We start from the raw sequence: 19799 nt of genomic DNA, 5'->3' as shown, positions 1-19799 counted from the left end.
TAACAACTGAACTGTGTATGGGTCCCACAGCCTTAAAATGTGGGAAACAGCAGGGTATAACGGTGTGGATTCAGGTAACATAAAAAGCAGTTATGTAAACTCAGATTCTCATTATCCCACTGAACATCACCACCACACGTTCCCATGCCCTTTTAACATTCTCTAATAAGTACAGCTACATTTACTCAGCATGTTTTAAGCACAAGACACTAGACTAGGCCCTTGAAGTAGCTATAATTCCTGTTTTATAGGTATGAAAACTGAAGCTCAGAGGTATTATGTTTATTCAAATATGCAACCATGTGAGTGGCTTACAGTATAATATGAACCTGAATACAAAAATGAATATGAAACAGTTACTGACTTTGGAAAGGTTATAATCAACCACAGTGATCCTAAGGACACACACTTGGGGAAGTGGCAGAACTAGACACTGAATTCAAATCTATCTGACTCTAAAACCTATGCCCTGTCTATTACACCAACTACCATACCTGCTTTATATTTAACTAGCACCATCCTGGTCTGTCTTGACTGAAACTGACCACCATGCCCCTGTCAATACAACTCACCATAACTGTGAACATACAATTTAGTTAGATTTATATAGATGTTTATAAATTGGAGAAAAAGCTCATGAAAAACAGTGGCGACAAGGCAAACTCCTCTAAAATAGGCAGTGTAATGAGAGAACAGAGGTTAAATAAAGAGATACGTATGATCACTAGGGTCATAGTTTGATGCTGTGTTACCAACATTTTGACTTAAGAGTTTACAATCAATAGCATTATACCAAGTCTAAAACTCATGTGGGGGCTGTGTGTGTATCCGATGAGGAATACCTTGGCTGATTATCTGCAATCCATTTGCCTATAGAGATCAAGCGCTGCTGTCGTATTTGTCTTTGCTGACCCTCTTTGTCTCCTGTAATACCCTGGTGGCCTTTGGAAAAATCCAAGTTCCTAAAATTGATATAAGCAAATTATAGAAAATTAAACCTAATGAACTGCAATGGCTTCAGATTTTTCCATACAGGTTAGCTATTTAATGTAAGCAACTGCATTTGTTTGAATTTATTTACGCTCCCAAAGACTGTAAATACAATGAAGCAAAGTAGAAAAGACAATATGCAAAATTCACTATATTAATATGATATTTTTACTTATATTTCACTTTCTCACAGAGGAGCTCAAATAAATCACCATCTTTTATTGGGAAAGATTCTTTTATCCTAAGAATAAAGTTTTCATTAACACTAACCTTGCATTATAAGTAACTTACTTCAAATGACCATGGCAATGCTAAGGGTCTCTGAAATGCCTATTCTAACAAATAGTAGTAATCTATACACTTTCAGGTGGCCCAATCTAAATCAGAAAAAATGTATACATATCATAAAGTACATAGAGCAAAGAACTAACTGACGTTAGAAAGGTAAGTCAACCTAAAAAATAAGGATTTTTCAGATTTCTCATTAAGATAGCTTTAAAAAAAAAAGAAGCAGCATCTAAGAATTGCTAGGCAGTAGGTCAGATACTAAAGATACAAAGATAAATGAGAAATAGTCCCTACCTTAAGGAAAAATAATTATGATTTAATCTGAAGAAATAAAAGCTAAACAAAGAATAAGAGAAGCATAATAAAGAAGGGTTAGTTTCTTCCGATAAGCTTTGAAAAGGTTTCACAGAGTTAAGTGATACCTGAGCTGGACCTTGAACAGGTATGGTTAAGTGCTAACAGGTTGGTAAGGGAAGGGCAAACGAGGAAGTGGGAATGTTCTAGGCATAGCATGAACAAAGTTTTGGAGGAATAAATATACAGAGCTATTCAAGTACAGGACATAGTGTATGTATGATATGTGTAAGTACTGGAGGGGAGGAAGGTGAAAGTGGCAGGAAATATGACTGAAAAACTAAGCATTTGGACATTAAGCTTAAAAAGATATTATAACAACTGGGGATGGGTAAATTGAAGTTTTTGTATTAGTAATGGGACATCATCAAGCCTGTACTTTAAAAATATAATTGCTGAAGCAGAGTAGAATGGACTTGATTAGGTTGATTAGGAAGCTTTTTAATATGCTAGGTAAACAGTGATAAAAGCCATCTACCTGAAAGAAGGTCTCAAAGCCAAGAATCCTTGTAACTCGAACTCCTCTGGAAGTGGTGTAGCTACAGAAGGGCAGAAAACAAGATTTGTAAATACCTTAATTAAAATATTGTCATTCAGCAGGATATTACTTCTTAAATTAAAAAAAAAAGAGTATTTTTTAGACAGAAAGAAACTATAATGCTCATAGTTCTCTGCTCTTCTTTATAGTAATCTTGATAGAATAACTTACCTGTCAAACCCCTGCATGTTCCTTTGGGCCCTAGACATTGTCCTAATACTCACCTACTACTCATTGCTGAGGAGGATGGGTACAATGTACTTTTTTTCCCCCTAGCAGCCTTAAAGATTCAAAGCCTCGGATCCATTAATCACAATGTTTAGGTTATCTCCTTGTTAACTCAAAGTATTGAATACCAACACTGACAACACTTGGGAGCTTGTAAGAAATACAGAATCTTGGGCATTATCCTAAACCTACTGAGTCATAAACTGCATTTTAACAAGATCCCAGGTGATTCATTTGCAAATATGATGCTTGAGGGGCACTGATGTAATGGAAGAAAAATAATCAGAAAGGAGTCAACTACGGATTGTTCAGTGCAGGATTATTTATAATGGGGAAATTTTTTAAGCAAATGGACAACGATAAAATAAATTATGGCAGAGCCACAGGACGGAATATTAAGCAGCCTGTAAAAATCATGTTCCAAAATGTTTAAATGACAAAGGAAAAGGCTAACAATGTAGTGTTAAATTATAAAGCAGGTACAAAGTTGTATCTGATATCAATCACATGCAGGTTGTGTGTACGTACACATAAGTAAAAGCCGCAAAGAAAATACACTATCATGTGAATAGTACAGAAAGTATCTCTGTATGAGAGAATTAAGGGTGACTTATGTTATGTTTGTATGTCCCAAATGTTCTATGATAAGCAAGTATTACTTTGAAAGAATAATGTTGTTCACATTAGTTCCTTAAAAAAAACTACTAAGAGTGAGGAGGAAAGGAAGATGGAAAGAATCTGAAGGTACTACACTCTCTGGACTCCTATGCAAATGTAGCTAAACAGGAGAATAAGCTGCTGAGAGAACTGGAAGAACATTACCTCTATTTCCACCCACTTAATCAATATAGAGCTCAAAGTCACTTCTGAGTTACTACATTTAAAGTCAAACACTTAAGAACAAAACCCTGTTTTTCTCTGGCGTTAAGCCCACTATTAGTGATGGAGAACAATGTCAGTGACACAAGGTTAAGGTAGCCCTTACCATTAGTACTTGAAAGATCCTCTTCATGGGGATGGAAACTATTCAGAAGAGAAATTAACCAAGGCCAAATGCTGTAAATTAAACAGATAGTTCAGACTTTATTTTTGCATGAAAAACCAGAACACTAATAAGCCATGAAAGTGTTACCTATAGGACCGTGACTATGTATTTTTCCCTTGCTTCAGCATTTTAAAGGCTGTATGATTTCCTAAAACATATTTCCAAATGTGTCTAGATAAGATACACCAAAAGGGCCAAATTTCCATGATAGAGACCTACTACTGCAGATCGTTTCCCAGGCTGCTAATTTAACAATTAGCAAAATTAACTTGTCAGTTTTAAACATTGATATTTACTGAGAAAACTTTGACCAGAGAAATAGCACATTATGTTTTTATAGTTTTCACATACATTATCAGTTGTGGAACCCATTACTAGTTTTTAATCTGTGATGGGGGTGTGGTTACATCATAGTCAAATCACATTCTCTGTTCAAAGTGATGACTATGCCTTTTTATGATACAACAAAATCCACAATTGCTGTAATATCCTTACCTCTGTTTCCTAATACAAAATTTTTGCCAAAGTTTGCAAAATATTAAAAAATATTCTTAATATTTAGTTAAAATATTAAAAATAATCACGATCTACTGAAGGTAACATTAAGGTTTTCTTGAAATATTTAACAACCAATGTTGGTGAAAAGTTGGTTTTAAAAAAAGAAAGCCCAAGGTGAGTTGCCCAGGATAGAGAAATTGGATGTGCATCACCACATCACAGAAAAAACCTGGAAGCTGACAACTATTTGACAGTTTTACACTTTGATATATGGGAATATGCTGCTTAAAAAAATATAAATGAATAATATAGAAAAAATATATAAGGAAATAAACACTGAAGAATAAATGTCTGCTACAAGTCTTTGGGGACGTAACGAATTACGAGACAGTTGAAAAAGAAGGTTAATAACCCAAAAAAGAATGTTAGACTAGAACAACGTCTTTATGCAACAAATATGAGATCTCAAGAAACAGACTACAGAAAAAGAGTGTGGGAAATGATTTAATGATATATTGCTTTACCCCACTGTGGGTTACTTAAGTCTGACTTTGCTTTCTACAAAGGAAAAAAATACATCACTATTTCATGCATTTGTTAGCTTAAGATAACATGCTCTCAAAAAAAGTACAGAGGAAAACAAGTTCTAGAAATTGTAAAGGCCCAAAAGCAAGAAACTGAAGGTTATTTGAATATATATAAAACTTTGAGTTCACAAAGAGGAATTGTATTTTTCATCATTTAAAAGATATAAATGAAGATTATTACACCTTGATATATCAGACATATAAGGAAAATCTTCAGTTTTGGAGAAATACCCCACACTAGCCTAAAATGAGTAGTAACATAATTTAAGACAGAATGAAATACCTGCAAGGCCATAATTCTAAAGATCCCAACAAATCTAAGAGAAGGAATGGGGAAGAGAAAATGATAGGGAAGAAAAAGGAAAAATGTTTGTAAATAAACTATTCCTTCTGGCTGAATATCCTTTGCAACGATAAGAAATGGGAATGCACCGGCAGTTCCCTGGTGGTCTAGTGGTTAGGACTCGGCGCATGGCCTGGGTTCAGTCCCTGGCCAGGGAACTGAGATCCTGTAAGCTGTGTGGCTTGGCCAAAATAAAATTAAAAAGAGAAAGGGAAAAAAAAAAAAGAAAAAAAGAAAGAAATGGGAATGCACAGAATGGGCCTAAAAGATCACTGTATAGGAACAAAAAACTGAATAAAAATATCAAAGCTTCTTTCACAGCATTACTGATATAAGTTACTGAACCAAACACAAGTTCTAAAGTACACACGGGAAGGAAAAATGTATACCTCTGGTCGAGAAATGAAAACCCAGTGCAAGAAAGCAATGTCTAAAAATATGTATGACTTACTAATACCTACATTGGCACAGAAAGGAGATGTGTAGTATGCTGTACTATGTTGCTAAACTCCATTCATGACAATGTCAAAAATGAAGGTGCTTAAAGTTAGGTTTGAGGGGAAAAGAGGAAAGAGAAGTATGCAGTAAGAGGGATCACAGGGTCTTAAACGTGGCTTGGACATTTTCTAGGTTGTGACCTTGGTCAGTGTGTAGATACTGGACCACAAAGCAGATATTTCAGAGACTCTCCTAATATCCACCATCAAAATATGCAGGGGAAAAAAATATATGCAGGGGAGGAACTTCCCACTCACTGCAAAGCCTTACTGGAAATATTTATTCCTATAATCAAAGGTACACTGAAAGCTTTCATTTGTCACTGTAAAATGAATAGTTCCTAAGAACTGTCAGAATTATTCTGAGTAGAAATTACAGAGAAAATAGTGAGAGCCAAAATAACTTCCAATCTTCTATGCTTAAAACAAATATAACTCAAATCGGGTGTTACTAAAAGGCAACAAACAGCTTATGTACAGAAAAGAATGGAAGAAGTAAAAATCTCTTCCCTTCAACTCCTAAGCATAAAATTGGGGCATATTATAACGAATAAGAAACAAACTGGTTTTATTTCTATTTCATTTTGAAATGTGAAAAATGCCTTTTCCCCAGGATGGCAACCAGGAACAGGGGGAGCACACAGGGAGTCAGAAATCCTTAAGATTGTGCCTCACATGAAGAATTCAAACAAATAAATAAAAAGCATACAAAGAAGTCTTCAGTTCAATTTCTAGAGAGTAGGTGGAAAATACAAAGTCTTCCATTATTCCAATACTGTTTTAGAAGGCAGTTTCTACATATCTGAATATCAAACAAACAAAGCACACAAGCTAACATGAAACTCTGAGACACTTACTACTGTCTTTCATCCACCACTGCCTCCTGAAAGACCCTGGGTCTGAGTCTCAGCCAGTCCATGGAGACCTTGACTGCAGGTAGGGGATAGGCATTGTAGGATTCCTCCTGAGACTTGTTCTGGAGAGGACACTTGCACAGGATGCCAAGAAAAGACACTGAAAGAAAAAATGTGTTCAGAGAGCATAAGATATTTGAAATTGTGTACCAGTCCGAATTAAAATATTATTATGAGCCTCCTGCTGTACCCTACTTAATACTTAAAATATCTTACAGCTTCTTTCTAAAAAGGCATTTTCTTTCCTATGTTAAAAATGTTATAGATACAGTTGATGAGGGGGTGTCAGGAGATAAAAGGACAGAACTTAGGGTTTAGGCCTCCTGATTCGATACTAAGAAATGTAGGACACTTTTTAATGTTACTAATGCTTTGTTATAATAATGAAAATGCCTAAGATCATGCTTTCCAAAGAAGATGGCACAGAAAGTTAAATGCTTTAATACTCACTAAAGAGGGCCAGCAACTGTGTCCAACACAGCTGCTCATCTTGGCTATAACTATGCTGTTCCGTTTCATTGCTAAAGTCACGAAGGTGATGAAGTTGAAACAGGTTAATGACAGTGACGTGAACTAACTGCTGAGAGTTGAAAGCTTTTTGGAATAGCAGCCTCTGTAAAAGAAGACAGGAATACTGAATATATTATCAAGAACAGAAGCCATCTTTGACACAAGAATTAAACTGGCAGTCTGCATTTAAAGCCACAAAGGTAACATTTATAGATGAGTATTTTAATTGAGTCTGACATGGTCTGATGTTTCTCATGTTGACTTTTTGCCTTGAAATGATTAAACCCAGACACCACAGAGCTGTTTGAGCTGTTTTTTTTTTTAAACAATACTTTTTTCCATGAGAAACTATACATTTTATAATTTTAAAAACACATTTACTTATTTATTTATGGCTGTATTGGGTCTTCATTGCTGCGCATGGGCTTTCTCTAGTTGCAGTGAGGGCTACTCTTCATGGTAGTGTATGGGCTTCCCATTGTGGTGGCTTCTCTTGTTGCGGAGCACGGGCTCTAGGCGTGAGGGCTTCAGTAGTTGTGTCACATGGGCTCAGTAGTTGTGGTGCATGGGCTTAGTTGCTCCGCAGCATGTGGGATCTTCCCAGACCAGGGCTCGAACCTGTGTCCCCTGCATTGGCAGGTGGACTCTTAACCACTGCATCACCAGGCAAGTCCCTGTATATTTTTTTAATATGATCTGAGACAAACATTCTAGGGGACTATCAATAAATTTATACATCTTAATCCATTAGAAGCTGTTTTATAAGAGATGCAAACATACTAAAATATTAAACTGGGACCAATGACTAGAAAGTAGGTGCACAGAGTGAAAATCAAAATTTCAAATAAAAAGACTCAAAAAATATGTTTTGAACTCTTGGCACATAATAGGTGACTTAAAGAATTTGTCATAAGATTTACTCTTTCAAAGGCTTGACACATTTAAAGAAACTTATTTATTTTTAATATTTTTTTATTTATTTAATTTTTGGCCCTGTCAGGTCTTAGTTGCAGCATGCGGGATCTTTTGTCGCGGTGTGCAGGCTTCTTTCTAGTTGTGGTGCGCAGGCTCCACAATGTACAGACTCACTAGTTGCAGCACGTGCGCTTAGCTGCCCTGAGGCATTGTGGGATCTCAGTTTCCCAACCAGGGGTTGAACCCACGTCCGCTGCATTGGAAGGCGGATTCTTAACCACTGGACCACCAGGGAAGTCCCAAAAGAACTTATTTATAAATGAGAGAGACAGCAAGAACATATCTGGAACACAGGGTAAATGGTAAACTAAAGCAATCATTAACAAGTGTTATAGGTGCTTCAACGAATTATTACACTTACATTTTCCCCCTATTAGAAAAGCATGGTCTTCATAATCAAATTTCTTTTACTTAATAACTAGGTGTTCACAGTGACCTGCTAATAGGCACTATACGGAAAAATTCACCTACATGCTCTCAGTTAGCCTTAACTTCATCACCCTTCTACCTTAATATCTACAGAAATTTAGATTACTCCCATATAAAATATTTTTCAAACACAAGTTCCTAACAAAGTTGATAGCTATTAGAGATAATACCTGGCTTTGCCCTACACTTTAGCATAGCCAAGTATTCTCCCTCCCCAGGGAAAATTTTTGGAGAAAGTGGGCGATTCACTGTCACTAGCCTTATGGTGGGAAATAGAAAACTACTTACAGTTCTACCAGCAGTGACAAGAGATCCTACCATCTCAGAAATTTACAGCTGCCTTTGTTTAGCCTATTCTGAGATTTTTTTTTTTTACATAAAGAATCTGAAATATCCAGAATAAGTTCTATAATTCTATTAATAAGACCTTTCACGTTATCATTGGAAAACAATACAATTCTACTTTTCTTTAACTCTGTTCTATCATCTCTCTGTTTCCTTGTCATCTGTCTTTCCAGTATATACATCAAGAATGCTCACTCCTTTTCTAAAGATATCGACCATTTTTCTTTCCTCTCCTCTACTCCGAATGTCCTGAAATGCTATCTCTTCTCCAGAGTTCTCCCACAAAACTTCTCCTTCAATCTCTACATCCAACCTTATAGATCAAGCTGATCGTTTACAGAAATGCATAATATTAGCATGAGAATATTAATTTGTATTTTTCAAAAAGCATTTTTTCCTGTAAGTATAGTTTATAGCAATGTATCCCTTGTATCTATAAATCCACTGGCATTTATTTTAGAAGGTGATGTCCTACCGAACAAATCCTAGCCCTTTAAAAAAATTTTTCTAGTGTATGCACAGAAACATTAAAGCATATGAGTGCAGCCTAGTACTAGCAAATGATAATGTAAGTTCATGAACACACAGACTTTGTCTTGTTCTCCCCTGTATATCTCTAAGAGCTTCAGAAAAGTACACAGTAGACAGTAGGTGCTCAAACACTTAGTGAAGGAATAACCCAGACCTTTAGAAGTAAATATGTAATTATTCAGTTGTAATTTCGTAACATTTGGATTGTATTTTAGTAAACAAGAGGAGTTCCCTGGGAACAAAATCAAACCGGAACTGACTTATTGCTCCTCAAAGACACTTTCAACAGCAGTTGAGGAATATACTGAACTAAATACCATTAAGAAACAGCACACATTTAACAGATAGAAAAAGCCTTGTATCTCAATTCCTAAATCCCAGGCCTTAAGTCCTTCAACGAACCTCAAGTTGGTACACGTTTCTGCTTAGTAGCTAAAGACTTGCTAGTTAGACAGATACACTGATGTTGACATGTGGATAATACTAATTATCTATAGACGCTTTAGAAATACTTACTCAACTATACTAAAATTTCACTCCAACAACTTTCTTCTGACATTTCAGTACTGGGTGAGGTTTAAAATAGATCTGCCTCATACTATGTTTAACTTCAGAGTGTTGGAATGATATTTCAAAGTGTATTTTAGCAACTGCCCACATACACCCACCAGAACTTCACATTCAGAAATATATCTGAAGAGAGTATTAGTATTTGAGGTTGAACCAAATACAAAATTGACTAGATTCTATACAAGAATAACTTACATAGAGAAGATCTCACTAAGGTAGGTCCCCCCTTCCTCCCCATTTAGGGAGTGTATCTTTCACAGAACCAGAGCTGGAAGCAAGATCAAAACGTCATCTGGTCCAACTCCCTGCTAGTTAATCAGACTGCATCTAAACCATCCAAGAAAGATGGCTGTCAATCCGACTCTTAATCTCTCAAAAGAGAGACCCCCCTCAGTAACCCCCTACAGTCTTTATTTAAATTTTAAGATTTTATTTCTGACCTCAGGAAGACAAAGGTGAGTTATTTTAAAATAATCCTTCATAGAACTGAAAACTTATAATGAAACTATTTAGCCTTGTTTGTTCTTTCTAGGCTGAACAGCCTAGGGCTTTAAAAAGTTGGTTGTTTCTTTCATGCACCCAACTCTATAAATCATGGGCTAAATTTAAATAGGTCACTAAGAGAAGCGAAGAACAGAAGGGGACTCTAGAAGCTTATTTTAAAACAAACTATGTCTATTATAGTTATTTAGTATGATCTCTTACACATAAAAAGTATCAACTAAAAATGACTATCTGTAAAAACTATTTCACACTGACTATATTTGGCTAATTTATTATCTCAACTGTCTAAGTTCAACAATCTCTGGAATGTGAAACTTTTGTAATACTTATAAAACTGTAAAGTAGTTACAGACAATTCCCCAAGTGTATAGATACTCAGAAGTAACCAAGAAATATAAAATGTTCTTTGAGACTGTCTTGTTTACTGTTGATTCTAGTGACTAAAACAGTGACTGATACATACTAGTCAAATATTTGTTGAATAAATGAACTAAAAATAAAATTAATACTTAATTTTGACTCCTCCAACATTATATAAATTATACTACATTTAAACTGCCAATTTAATATACTGGTAAAAAATTATTTTCATATATATAAATAGAACAAAGGTTACTTAATTTTATCTCCTTATACAAATTAGTACAACATATTCCTGTTGAATGAAACTCTCATTACATTCCTGCAATCAACCACAAACTCTGACAGATCAAAGCACAATGAGAACAATGCGCTCGGTTTGCAGAATGGGATTACTATCTATGAAGTAGGTAACAGAATCATATCTAAATACAGAAACCATCAAATGTAGGACTTCCAAAACTGAGAAAAGAAAGGTGCTTGGTCTGAGAAGGAAGGAGGAAAAACTGTTTTTTCCCACTATGATATTTTCTGCCAAATGATATTTTCAGCTACTTAGTGAAAACACTGCTGCTGTATTTCTTTATATAGACAGCACCTCAGTTTAAACTGAAGGAATGCTGTATGCAAGAATTTCACATGCTTTAAATTTAGTTTTTATCAACAGTTTGCAATTAAGTAATGACATAAAAAGTGGGAGTAAGCCTCCTCCAAATCTTACGCTTCCTCATTTAGACAAGACAAAAAATTCTCTATTTAAAAAAATCTAACCTTAAACTGTTCTTCCAATTTCTCTCGAAGAGGGCTCAACTTTTCCAAGCTCTTACTCAGGTACACATGACCATGGAACTTAATAAAGGCCTTGATGAAGTCAGAAACACCCCATTTGGTTTTCACCTCATCCCGGCTGAAACGAAAGAAAAACTTCCATGAATCTTAAGCAACAAAATGGCGAAAACCTCTTACAGGAGACTTCGATTTGCAAAAACACATTACTTGAGCACCTATGACTCAAGGAGAGAATTCGGCAACTGACTGACTTTTCAACTGCAACACACTCAGATGAGTCAGTACTCAGCAGCCTGTACTCCTCCACTGGGAACAAATCAGAGGCTGACTGGTTGAAATTCAGTGATGACTACATGCAAAACTATTGTAATGTATATGTTTAGAAATTAGGCAAACCTAAGAGAAGAGAAGCATAGGTAACTGGCCATTATTTCTTACATGCCCAAATTTGAGGGGTGAAGGCTACCAGGTTACAAAGTCCTCTTGGAAAAGTCAACCCTACCTTTCCAGTGCTTTAGAAAGTGCTTTTTGTAGATTAGTAGAGGCAGCTGGGAAAGGGAACTTCACAGCAATGCTTCTGCAGTAGTAGAAAATTGTGGTCAGATGGTCTCCTTTGGAAGAAGCTAAGATAGCCAACTGATTGTAAGGCTGACCTAGAGGAGAAAGTTAAGATTCTAAAGCAACCCAAAATGCATGAAGTCTTGCTATCAGAACATAGAGGGTCAGTTTTAAAATCTTTATATTAACAATGGGGAGTATTTTATGAAGTAAATCTCATGACTACCTCATTAAAAATGGCATAATGTAAAACAGCACACTTCAGCTATGGTACATATTGTATTTAGGTTGAAAAGTCACATAATTAGGATGAAGAGCACAGTAAGTTCAAATAAGACTTCAGAAAGGGCTAGACAATAAATATTTTTGGCTTTGTGGATCTAAGAGTCTCTATCACAACTACTCAACTCTGCCATTGTAGTGGGAAAGCAGCCACAGACAACATGAAATAATTTGTCCAACTGCCATCCCTGCCTTCAAGCGGCTCCTTTAGAATTTAAAGGACTTTCAATGTGGCTTAACAAGAATGTAGATCACCAAACATCTACAGTAATTTAATTCAAGAATCACTGCTAATGCCTATCTTGGGAGCCATCAAAGGACAAAAGCATTATCTTTTAGTAATAAGAGAGAATTTTTCTAGAAGGGAAATGATGGTATTAAAAAGAAAATTAGGGGGCTTCCCTGGTGGCGCAGTGGTTGAGAGTCCGCCTGCCGATGCAGGGGACGCGGGTTTATGCCCCAGTCTGGGAAGATCCCACATGCTGCGGAGCGGCTGGGCCCGTGAGCCATGGCCGCTGAGCCTGCGCGTCCGGAGCCTGTGCTCCGCAACCGGAGAGGCCACAACAGTAAGAGGCCCGCGTACCGCAAAAAAAACCCCAAAAATCAGGCACATATTTTTTAAAAAAAAGAAAATTATTCTATAAGTAATTAAGGAAGCCAGAGTTGTTGAAACAATTTTAGATCACATTAGGAGATATTCTATTTATATTGCTTTGCTGACAATCATAATATTAGTTTAAAAAATTTATTTCCAATTACAGAGAATGTACAGTTAAAAGGAAAAATATAATAATCAATACCAAAACTCAACATTTTTTTTGGTTTCTTAACACTTGAAAGATAAGCCTTGAACTATTTACCATTTTTCTATATCTAGAGTAAAGTGTCATAATCCACCACAAGTTGACATGGCCCACTCACCATTAGAGGGGACAAGCTGAGCCGCATGCCTATAGTAGGACTCTGCCTGGCTGGTCTGGTTTCTGTATCGAGCTGAGAGGAGGAAAAAGAAAGTTTAGTTTAAAAACAAACAAACAAACAAACAGAAAAAACAAGCATGAGGGTAATATTTCCAAAACAGCTACAGTTTAACAATTTAAAATTAATAAACACATTAAAATTAAATTAAGATGATTAAAGAAAAAATATTTTAAAACAAATTAACTATAGGATTATGTGTGAAGTGTCTATCCGGCCTTCCCTATTTGGGACATTCAGCATGTAACCAATTTTAAAGCTTACCTAGCCCCCTTTTTCAGGTCCTCTAGTGTCATGCATCACCAGCTCCCACTATGGACTATGCTGGTGACCTGGAGCCGGCCCACAAGAAGGGGTGAGTTATATGGCACTTAAAAACAAAACAAAACAAAAAACACTATACAATATGATCTGAAATTTATGTATTTCTTCAATATCTTATAAAGTGACTTTGAAAAATACTTCATACCAGACTTCCCTGGTGGCACAGTGGTTAAGAGTCCACCTGCCAATGCAGGGGACACGGGTTAGACCCCTGGTCTAGGAAGATCCCACATGCCGCGGAGCAACTAAGCCTGTGCACCACAACTACTAAGCCTGTGCTCTAGAGCCTGCGAGCCACAACTACTGAGACAGTGTGCCACAACTCACACTGTAAAGCCCGCGCGCCTAGAGCCCGAGCTCTGCAACGAGAAGCCACCGCAATGAGAAGCCCGTGCACCACAACAGAGTAGCCCCCGCTCGCCACAACTAGAGAAAGCCTGCGTGCAGCAACGAAGACCTAACGCAGCCAAAAATAAATAAATAAATCTTCTTGAAAAATACCTCATACCTATTGCAACATTATTTATGTGTGTGCAAAGAATACACTGAAAGCAAAACCAATCTAAATATACTACTCACTGAATCTCCCTATAGAAATTTTAGTGCTTACTTTCATGTGACCTCTCATGAAGTCAATGATTTATGACATCAAGAAATCTAAAATCTTTGAACTTAAAGCAGTAATGCTCTCCATTCCTTGTTATTTGAGGACAGCCAAAACATAATCCTATAGTTAATTTGTTTTACAACCCTTTTAGGTCACCTTAAAGGAATGAACAAGAATAAATAAGTTATATAACATTCCCAGATAAAATATATAAAATGGAAATACAAATCTAACTGTAAAGAGGAAACAATTAAAAATGAGCTTCTAATGCACTGGTAGGAAGGAAAAAAAAGTCAATCTAAGCTTCAGAATGACTAATTTTTATAAACCCCACAATTCCAAAGGAGTACAGACTTTAGAAAATATTATGGTACTACTCTGAAAAATTTAGCTTTGGTTACATTTTTGCTGGTTTATTATTTGCCTACATCTGCATAAAGTCTGAATATGAAAGTTACTTCCTTCAAGATCCTTTGCCAATCCCAAAGCATTCCGAAAATCTAGGTTCCTTAAAATACATTTTATAGTTTCCTCTTATGACAATTTAAGTTGTGTGTGTATTTTTAAAGGAAAATAATTTCTTTCTGTGACTACTCCAAAGAAAAGCATGAATGCATTATCAATTCCTTCACACCAATGGCTCACCAATGTCTCCAAGGTGGACGAGGCAGTGCTGGCAGATATAGGAACAGGAGCTAGACTGTGGCTTCACTATGGCGCTGGTATGCGTCTGTTTATTGCTGATAATTCCCAATTGGGAAGACTTCACCCGGCATGGTAAATCCACATTAAACACTGTACACAGTTCTTGTAATAACTAAAAGGAGAACATAAGCAAGATTTAGTATTGAGTCAGAACTGGTAAGTCAGAAGTGCTCTAACAGTAAAGTTTGCATGTGTAACTAATATCACATACTACTGACACCTGAGATAGGATAACCTTTCATAGGATAACTAGTAACATTCATTACAAATCACATCTTTTGAGTTCTCAAGTATTAGAGCAATCCAAGATGTACATCTAAAAGGAAAAGCAGCATTAAAAAAAGGACCACTTAAGGAGGGTATTCGGACTCATTCAGCAAGCAACTCCATGAAATTATCTATCTATCTATCTATCTATCTTCTTTTCCTCTTAGAAACAAACAAAACCCATTAAACACTGGTGGTTGGTTACAAATTTGACTTAAATACAAACCAACATATTTGGCAGACTTCAGGAGTTTCTTGAGACTTATTTTGTTAAGCCCAAGGTCAACTTGTGCCTTTGCATACACAAAAGATCTCATGGTACTACAGATCTGGAAGGAACTTCCGATATTATGTAGAGCACCCACTCTTTCTTCCTTTCTTCTCTAGTCTTTTGGTATAAGAGGGTTCCTCTTCCCGGTCAGAGATAATTTCTCTGCCTGAGCATGCTATTTCATTCTTGTCTGCCTCCTGCCTGTCATCCTCTCATTTTTTAAATCTACTTTCAACTTCTCAAGCTTCTTTACTGTGGCCTATAAAGTGTTGCCCACGAAATATAAACAATAAGTATTATTATAAAAAAACCCACAACACACAGAACGAAAGCACTTTCCCTTGACTCTAGATTTCTCCTTTAGCAGCCTTCTAATGTCTCTTCTTCTTCTCAACCAAATTCCTTCAAAACAGTCCACGTGTCACATCTACTTTCTCAATTTCTGTTCACTCCTTAGTCCATTATGATCTGACTTCCACACAACCCCTTCTCTCCTCATTCCAACATCCACAACCACTCTACTGAAACTGTTGTCTGTATGACAACTGGCTATAAATAAGCAAATACAATGGACATTTTCTAGTCATCATCTTACTGGATCTCTCTGCTACATTTAAAACAGTTGATGTTATGGTTGATCACGGAGCTTTTCTAGTTCTTTTTATCTTGCCAATCATTTATTTTCAGTGTCCTTCATTCAAAGGCTTTTTTCCTCCCACCTTAATCCCCTCAAGGGTTTCATTCTTGGCCCCCACACAGCTCTTCACATTCTATTCTCATTCATTCAAGTATTTACTTACAAATATAATCATTCACATATTTGATTACTGTATCACACACCATGGTAAGCAATAGAGACACAGAGATGAGTAAAATAAAATTTGTGTCCTTAAAGAGTTCATAGCTAAATGAGCAAGACAGGTATATAAAGTAGGGAGGAAACAGCAGGAGAGAGGAGGAAGGGAGGGAAAGATACCAAACATGACAGCATAAGCCAACAGAATATTCTTCATTTATAATAAACTTCATTCCCTGGGTTATTTGATACATTTGTCTCACTTTCTCCTTGTGATAAACTGGTAGCAATACAGTATGTAGATATGAAGCTCCACTTTTTCAGATGGGGATATGAAAACAAAAATATCGAGTCATTTGACTAAGGTTACAGAATTAGAAATATCTTGATTCTATCACCACTCTAATATGTGCAGAATTCACAATACAAAATAAAACACCTTGAGCACCCAACTCAGAAGGAAATAAAATGTCCCACCGTTTTCCTAATATAAAAACCACCTCCATAACCAAATATAAAATCCTGTATTCCCTTCTCATGAAGCATAGTAATTATCTACATCTTTACTTATACCTGTACATTTCTAACGGGCAAGAAATTTGCTGACATAAAACTGAGTAAACAAAATTAGTGCCCAGAATGGCTAGAGTCTGGAAATATAAAAAAGCAAGAAGTACAAGAAAGGAGCAAAAAATGGAAGAAACCCAAAAACAGATGATTGTGGAAGATGGCAAGAAGAAACATAACACAGCATAAAGAACTGAGTTCAACAGGTACTTAACAGACTGGAAAATTAGGCAAGGTTGAATATCTATCAAAAAGAAAAAAGAGGGCTTCCCTGGTGGCGCAATGGTTGAGAGTCCGCCTGCCGATGCAGGGGACACGGGTTCGTGCCACGGTCCGGGAGGATCCCACATGCCGCGGAGCGGCTGAGCCCGTGAGCCATGGCCGCTGAGCCTGCGTGTCCGGAGCCTGTGCTCCGCAACGGGAGGGGCCACAACAGTGAGAGAGGCCCGCGTACCGCAAAAAAAAAAAAAAAAAAAAAAAAAAAAGAAAAAAGAAAGTTCATGAAAAGTAAATCAAGCATCGTTGAAACTTCATGTGAATGTCTTATAATAAAATTTTTGCCAGAACCCAGGAGTTGTAGGTAGAGATACCAGAAAAGTTCCTGCTGGTTCAGGATTCCAGGTGAGAGAACATTAGTTTAGAGGCAGAAACGAAGTGGAACTAAAGAAGAGAAACACATGTTTAATAAGTTGAACAAAACTATATTTGGCAATTATTCGGTGAAAACTCTTTTATACAATTAGCTCTTCACTCTACACTAAGAACTGAGAACTAACTATGAAGATACAGAATACCATCTTTTAACTTACTATAGAAACTTAATGATAATGCTTTCTTTTGGGCTCCCATTTTTTTAGAATAAGGACTACTCTACTGTTCTGTTCTTTGATGTTTTTTAAAAAACCCATACTGCGTGATGTTACATCTTTACTTCGGTTGGGAGTTTGGTTCTGGCTCGAGGCATCATGCTTTTATTTATTTATTTATTTATTTAATTTTTATTGGAGTATAGCTGCTTTACAATGTTGTGATAGTTTCTGCTATACAGCAAAGTAAATCAGTTATATGTACACATATATCCACTCTTTCTTAGATTTCCTTTCCATTTAAGTCACCACAGATCACTGAGTAGAGTTCCCTGTGCTATATAGTAGGTGTTCATTAGTTATCTATTTTATACATAGTAGTGTATATATATCAATCCCAATCTCCCAATTCGTCCCCCCCGAACCATGCTTTAAATAGTTAACAAAATATCTAAGGCAAAATCATCTTCACAGGATAACCATGTATCAGTCTCTTGTCAATCCACTCCACCCAGATTTCTATCTCAAGAACTCTACTGCAGTCACATTTCATCAAATCCAAGATACCATAAGTTATAAGATGAACTATTATTTCCATAACATTGAGGGGAAAAAAACCCAATGCCAATTAAATGGTGACTGACCACCTTTTGTAAACTTACCCCTATCTCAGAGGTGTTAAAATATGAAAAAGTTTTAGAAATGAGGAAATATGGTATTCATTAATGTCACCCATGACTTCCATATTGTCAAATCTAATTGATCACTTTTAAATCACCTTACTTGACTTCTCTGTAGCACTCAACAGAGTTGATCACCCCTTCCTCTTGTTGAAATGCTTTTCTCTCTGGCTTCCAAGGCACCACTCCGACTTTCTTCTATTGCAATGTGGCTCCTCCTGTGCCAAACCTGTTCCCACCTAGTCCCATGGGTTTCAATGCCAAACACTAATGTCTAAGTCAAGGTTCTTTATTGTAATCATAAATTTTACTCTGGCCCTGCCCTTTTCACTGAGCTCCAAGCTTATCTAATTACCTATTTGACCCCTCCTCTCAAACAGGCATCTCTCTAATGTAACATGGATAGAGCTGCCTTCTCCTCAGTGTTCCCTATCTCAGTAAATGGTATAACCAGTCAGCTAGCTGCTCAATCTGATAACTCAAGTCATCTTTGACTCTTCCCTTACCCTGATTCCACACATCCAATCCAAACCATCAGGAAGTTCTACTGGCTATACTTCAAAAATCCCTTAATAACCTTCCATTACTACAGCAGCATGCTAACTACCTTCCATTCCTGACCTGCTAATTCATTCTCCACACAACATCCAAGGTAATCTTTTAAAAATGCAAATCTTATCATGGTATTCCCTTGCCTACTTTCCAATGGCTTGCAACTACACTTAAGATTAAAATTCAAAACTCATCTTAGTCTATAAGGCTGTACAATGACTTGGACTTGGTGTACTTCCCCAATCTGGTAGCTTAATCTGCACTGCATGTCATCAAAAAAGATGCATGAACATTACTGTTCACAACATCATTAACTGTTTCAATTATCAAGCCAAAATAACAACAACAAAAAATGCAAGCAACGAGTCCTATTAATGTTGAGATCTGAAAAAAAGTTTATTGCTGCTCATTCTACAACTGTTGTGATCACTCAACCATTGCCTATGGAATGCAGTGGGGAAAGATCAATGCTTGATTATAAAAATTTTTTAAAACAAATTTCAAAATTAGATTACTTGTATATTTTTCTTTATAAGACAATATTTTGAGACATTTGAATGATTTTATTACTGACTTGCTTATAAAGTGTTTTTGCAAATAACATGCCCCCTCAACAAAAATGATGATTCTTGCTTTACTTGTCTGGATTTATCAATGTCCAATCAAACCCTCGGAAATGTGTTACATGTATATCACATCATAAAAAAAAGGTTAAGAATCATTTTTCAAGATAACAAACAAGTCTGTGTAATGGCTAATATAAAAATGTACTGCAGAAAGTAGATGCTTTCCCTCTACCTCCACCAGGGCCAGCTGCAGCAAGTCCCTACTACCCCTGCCTCCCTACTTCAGTTGTGTTCACAGTTTAAATTTCTACTACATGAGGGAAGGAAGCGATTTAAACTGGAGATGAGACTGGAGTTTTAAAACTGGACTAAGTTTAAAATCCTAAAAGCAATCAGAATGGTACGAAATCTGTCCAAGATGTTATGACGGGAATCCGGAATTCAACAAAGCATAGTTGAAAGTAGTGAAGTGGGGGTGGGGGCTGGGATACCATTTCTGTCAACACCCCACTGAGCTAAGGCTATTCAATTAACATGTAGAGTCA

General features: G+C 36.5%; 1 protein-coding gene across 14 annotated transcripts in view; it reads right to left on the bottom strand.

Annotated features, from left to right (window-relative positions):
• Positions 1 to 19799, bottom strand: part of SMG7 (SMG7 nonsense mediated mRNA decay factor) — a 68242-nt gene that overhangs the window by 12136 nt on the left and 36307 nt on the right. For 12 of the 14 annotated variants that reach the window (XM_032632130.1, XM_032632138.1, XM_032632169.1 and 9 more), the window contains 9 exons: positions 14690 to 14861; positions 13057 to 13128; positions 11798 to 11948; positions 11278 to 11413; positions 6733 to 6895; positions 6226 to 6382; positions 3384 to 3454; positions 2111 to 2171; positions 843 to 962 (listed from right to left, as the gene is read on the bottom strand). In XM_032632130.1, the coding sequence (XP_032488021.1) occupies positions 843 to 962; positions 2111 to 2171; positions 3384 to 3454; positions 6226 to 6382; positions 6733 to 6895; positions 11278 to 11413; positions 11798 to 11948; positions 13057 to 13128; positions 14690 to 14861 (1103 nt within the window). Of the gene's footprint in view, positions 1 to 842; positions 963 to 2110; positions 2172 to 3383; positions 3455 to 6225; positions 6383 to 6732; positions 6896 to 11277; positions 11414 to 11797; positions 11949 to 13056; positions 13129 to 13377; positions 13466 to 14689; positions 14862 to 19799 lie in introns of those variants that run through there. The other 2 variants (XM_032632157.1, XM_032632161.1) reach the window with 2 other exon arrangements.

The sequence above is a fragment of the Phocoena sinus genome, chromosome 1 (assembly GCF_008692025.1).
Source record: "Phocoena sinus isolate mPhoSin1 chromosome 1, mPhoSin1.pri, whole genome shotgun sequence".
Lineage (NCBI taxonomy): Eukaryota > Metazoa > Chordata > Mammalia > Artiodactyla > Phocoenidae > Phocoena > Phocoena sinus.
This window is presented reverse-complemented; position numbering and strand designations above follow the sequence as displayed.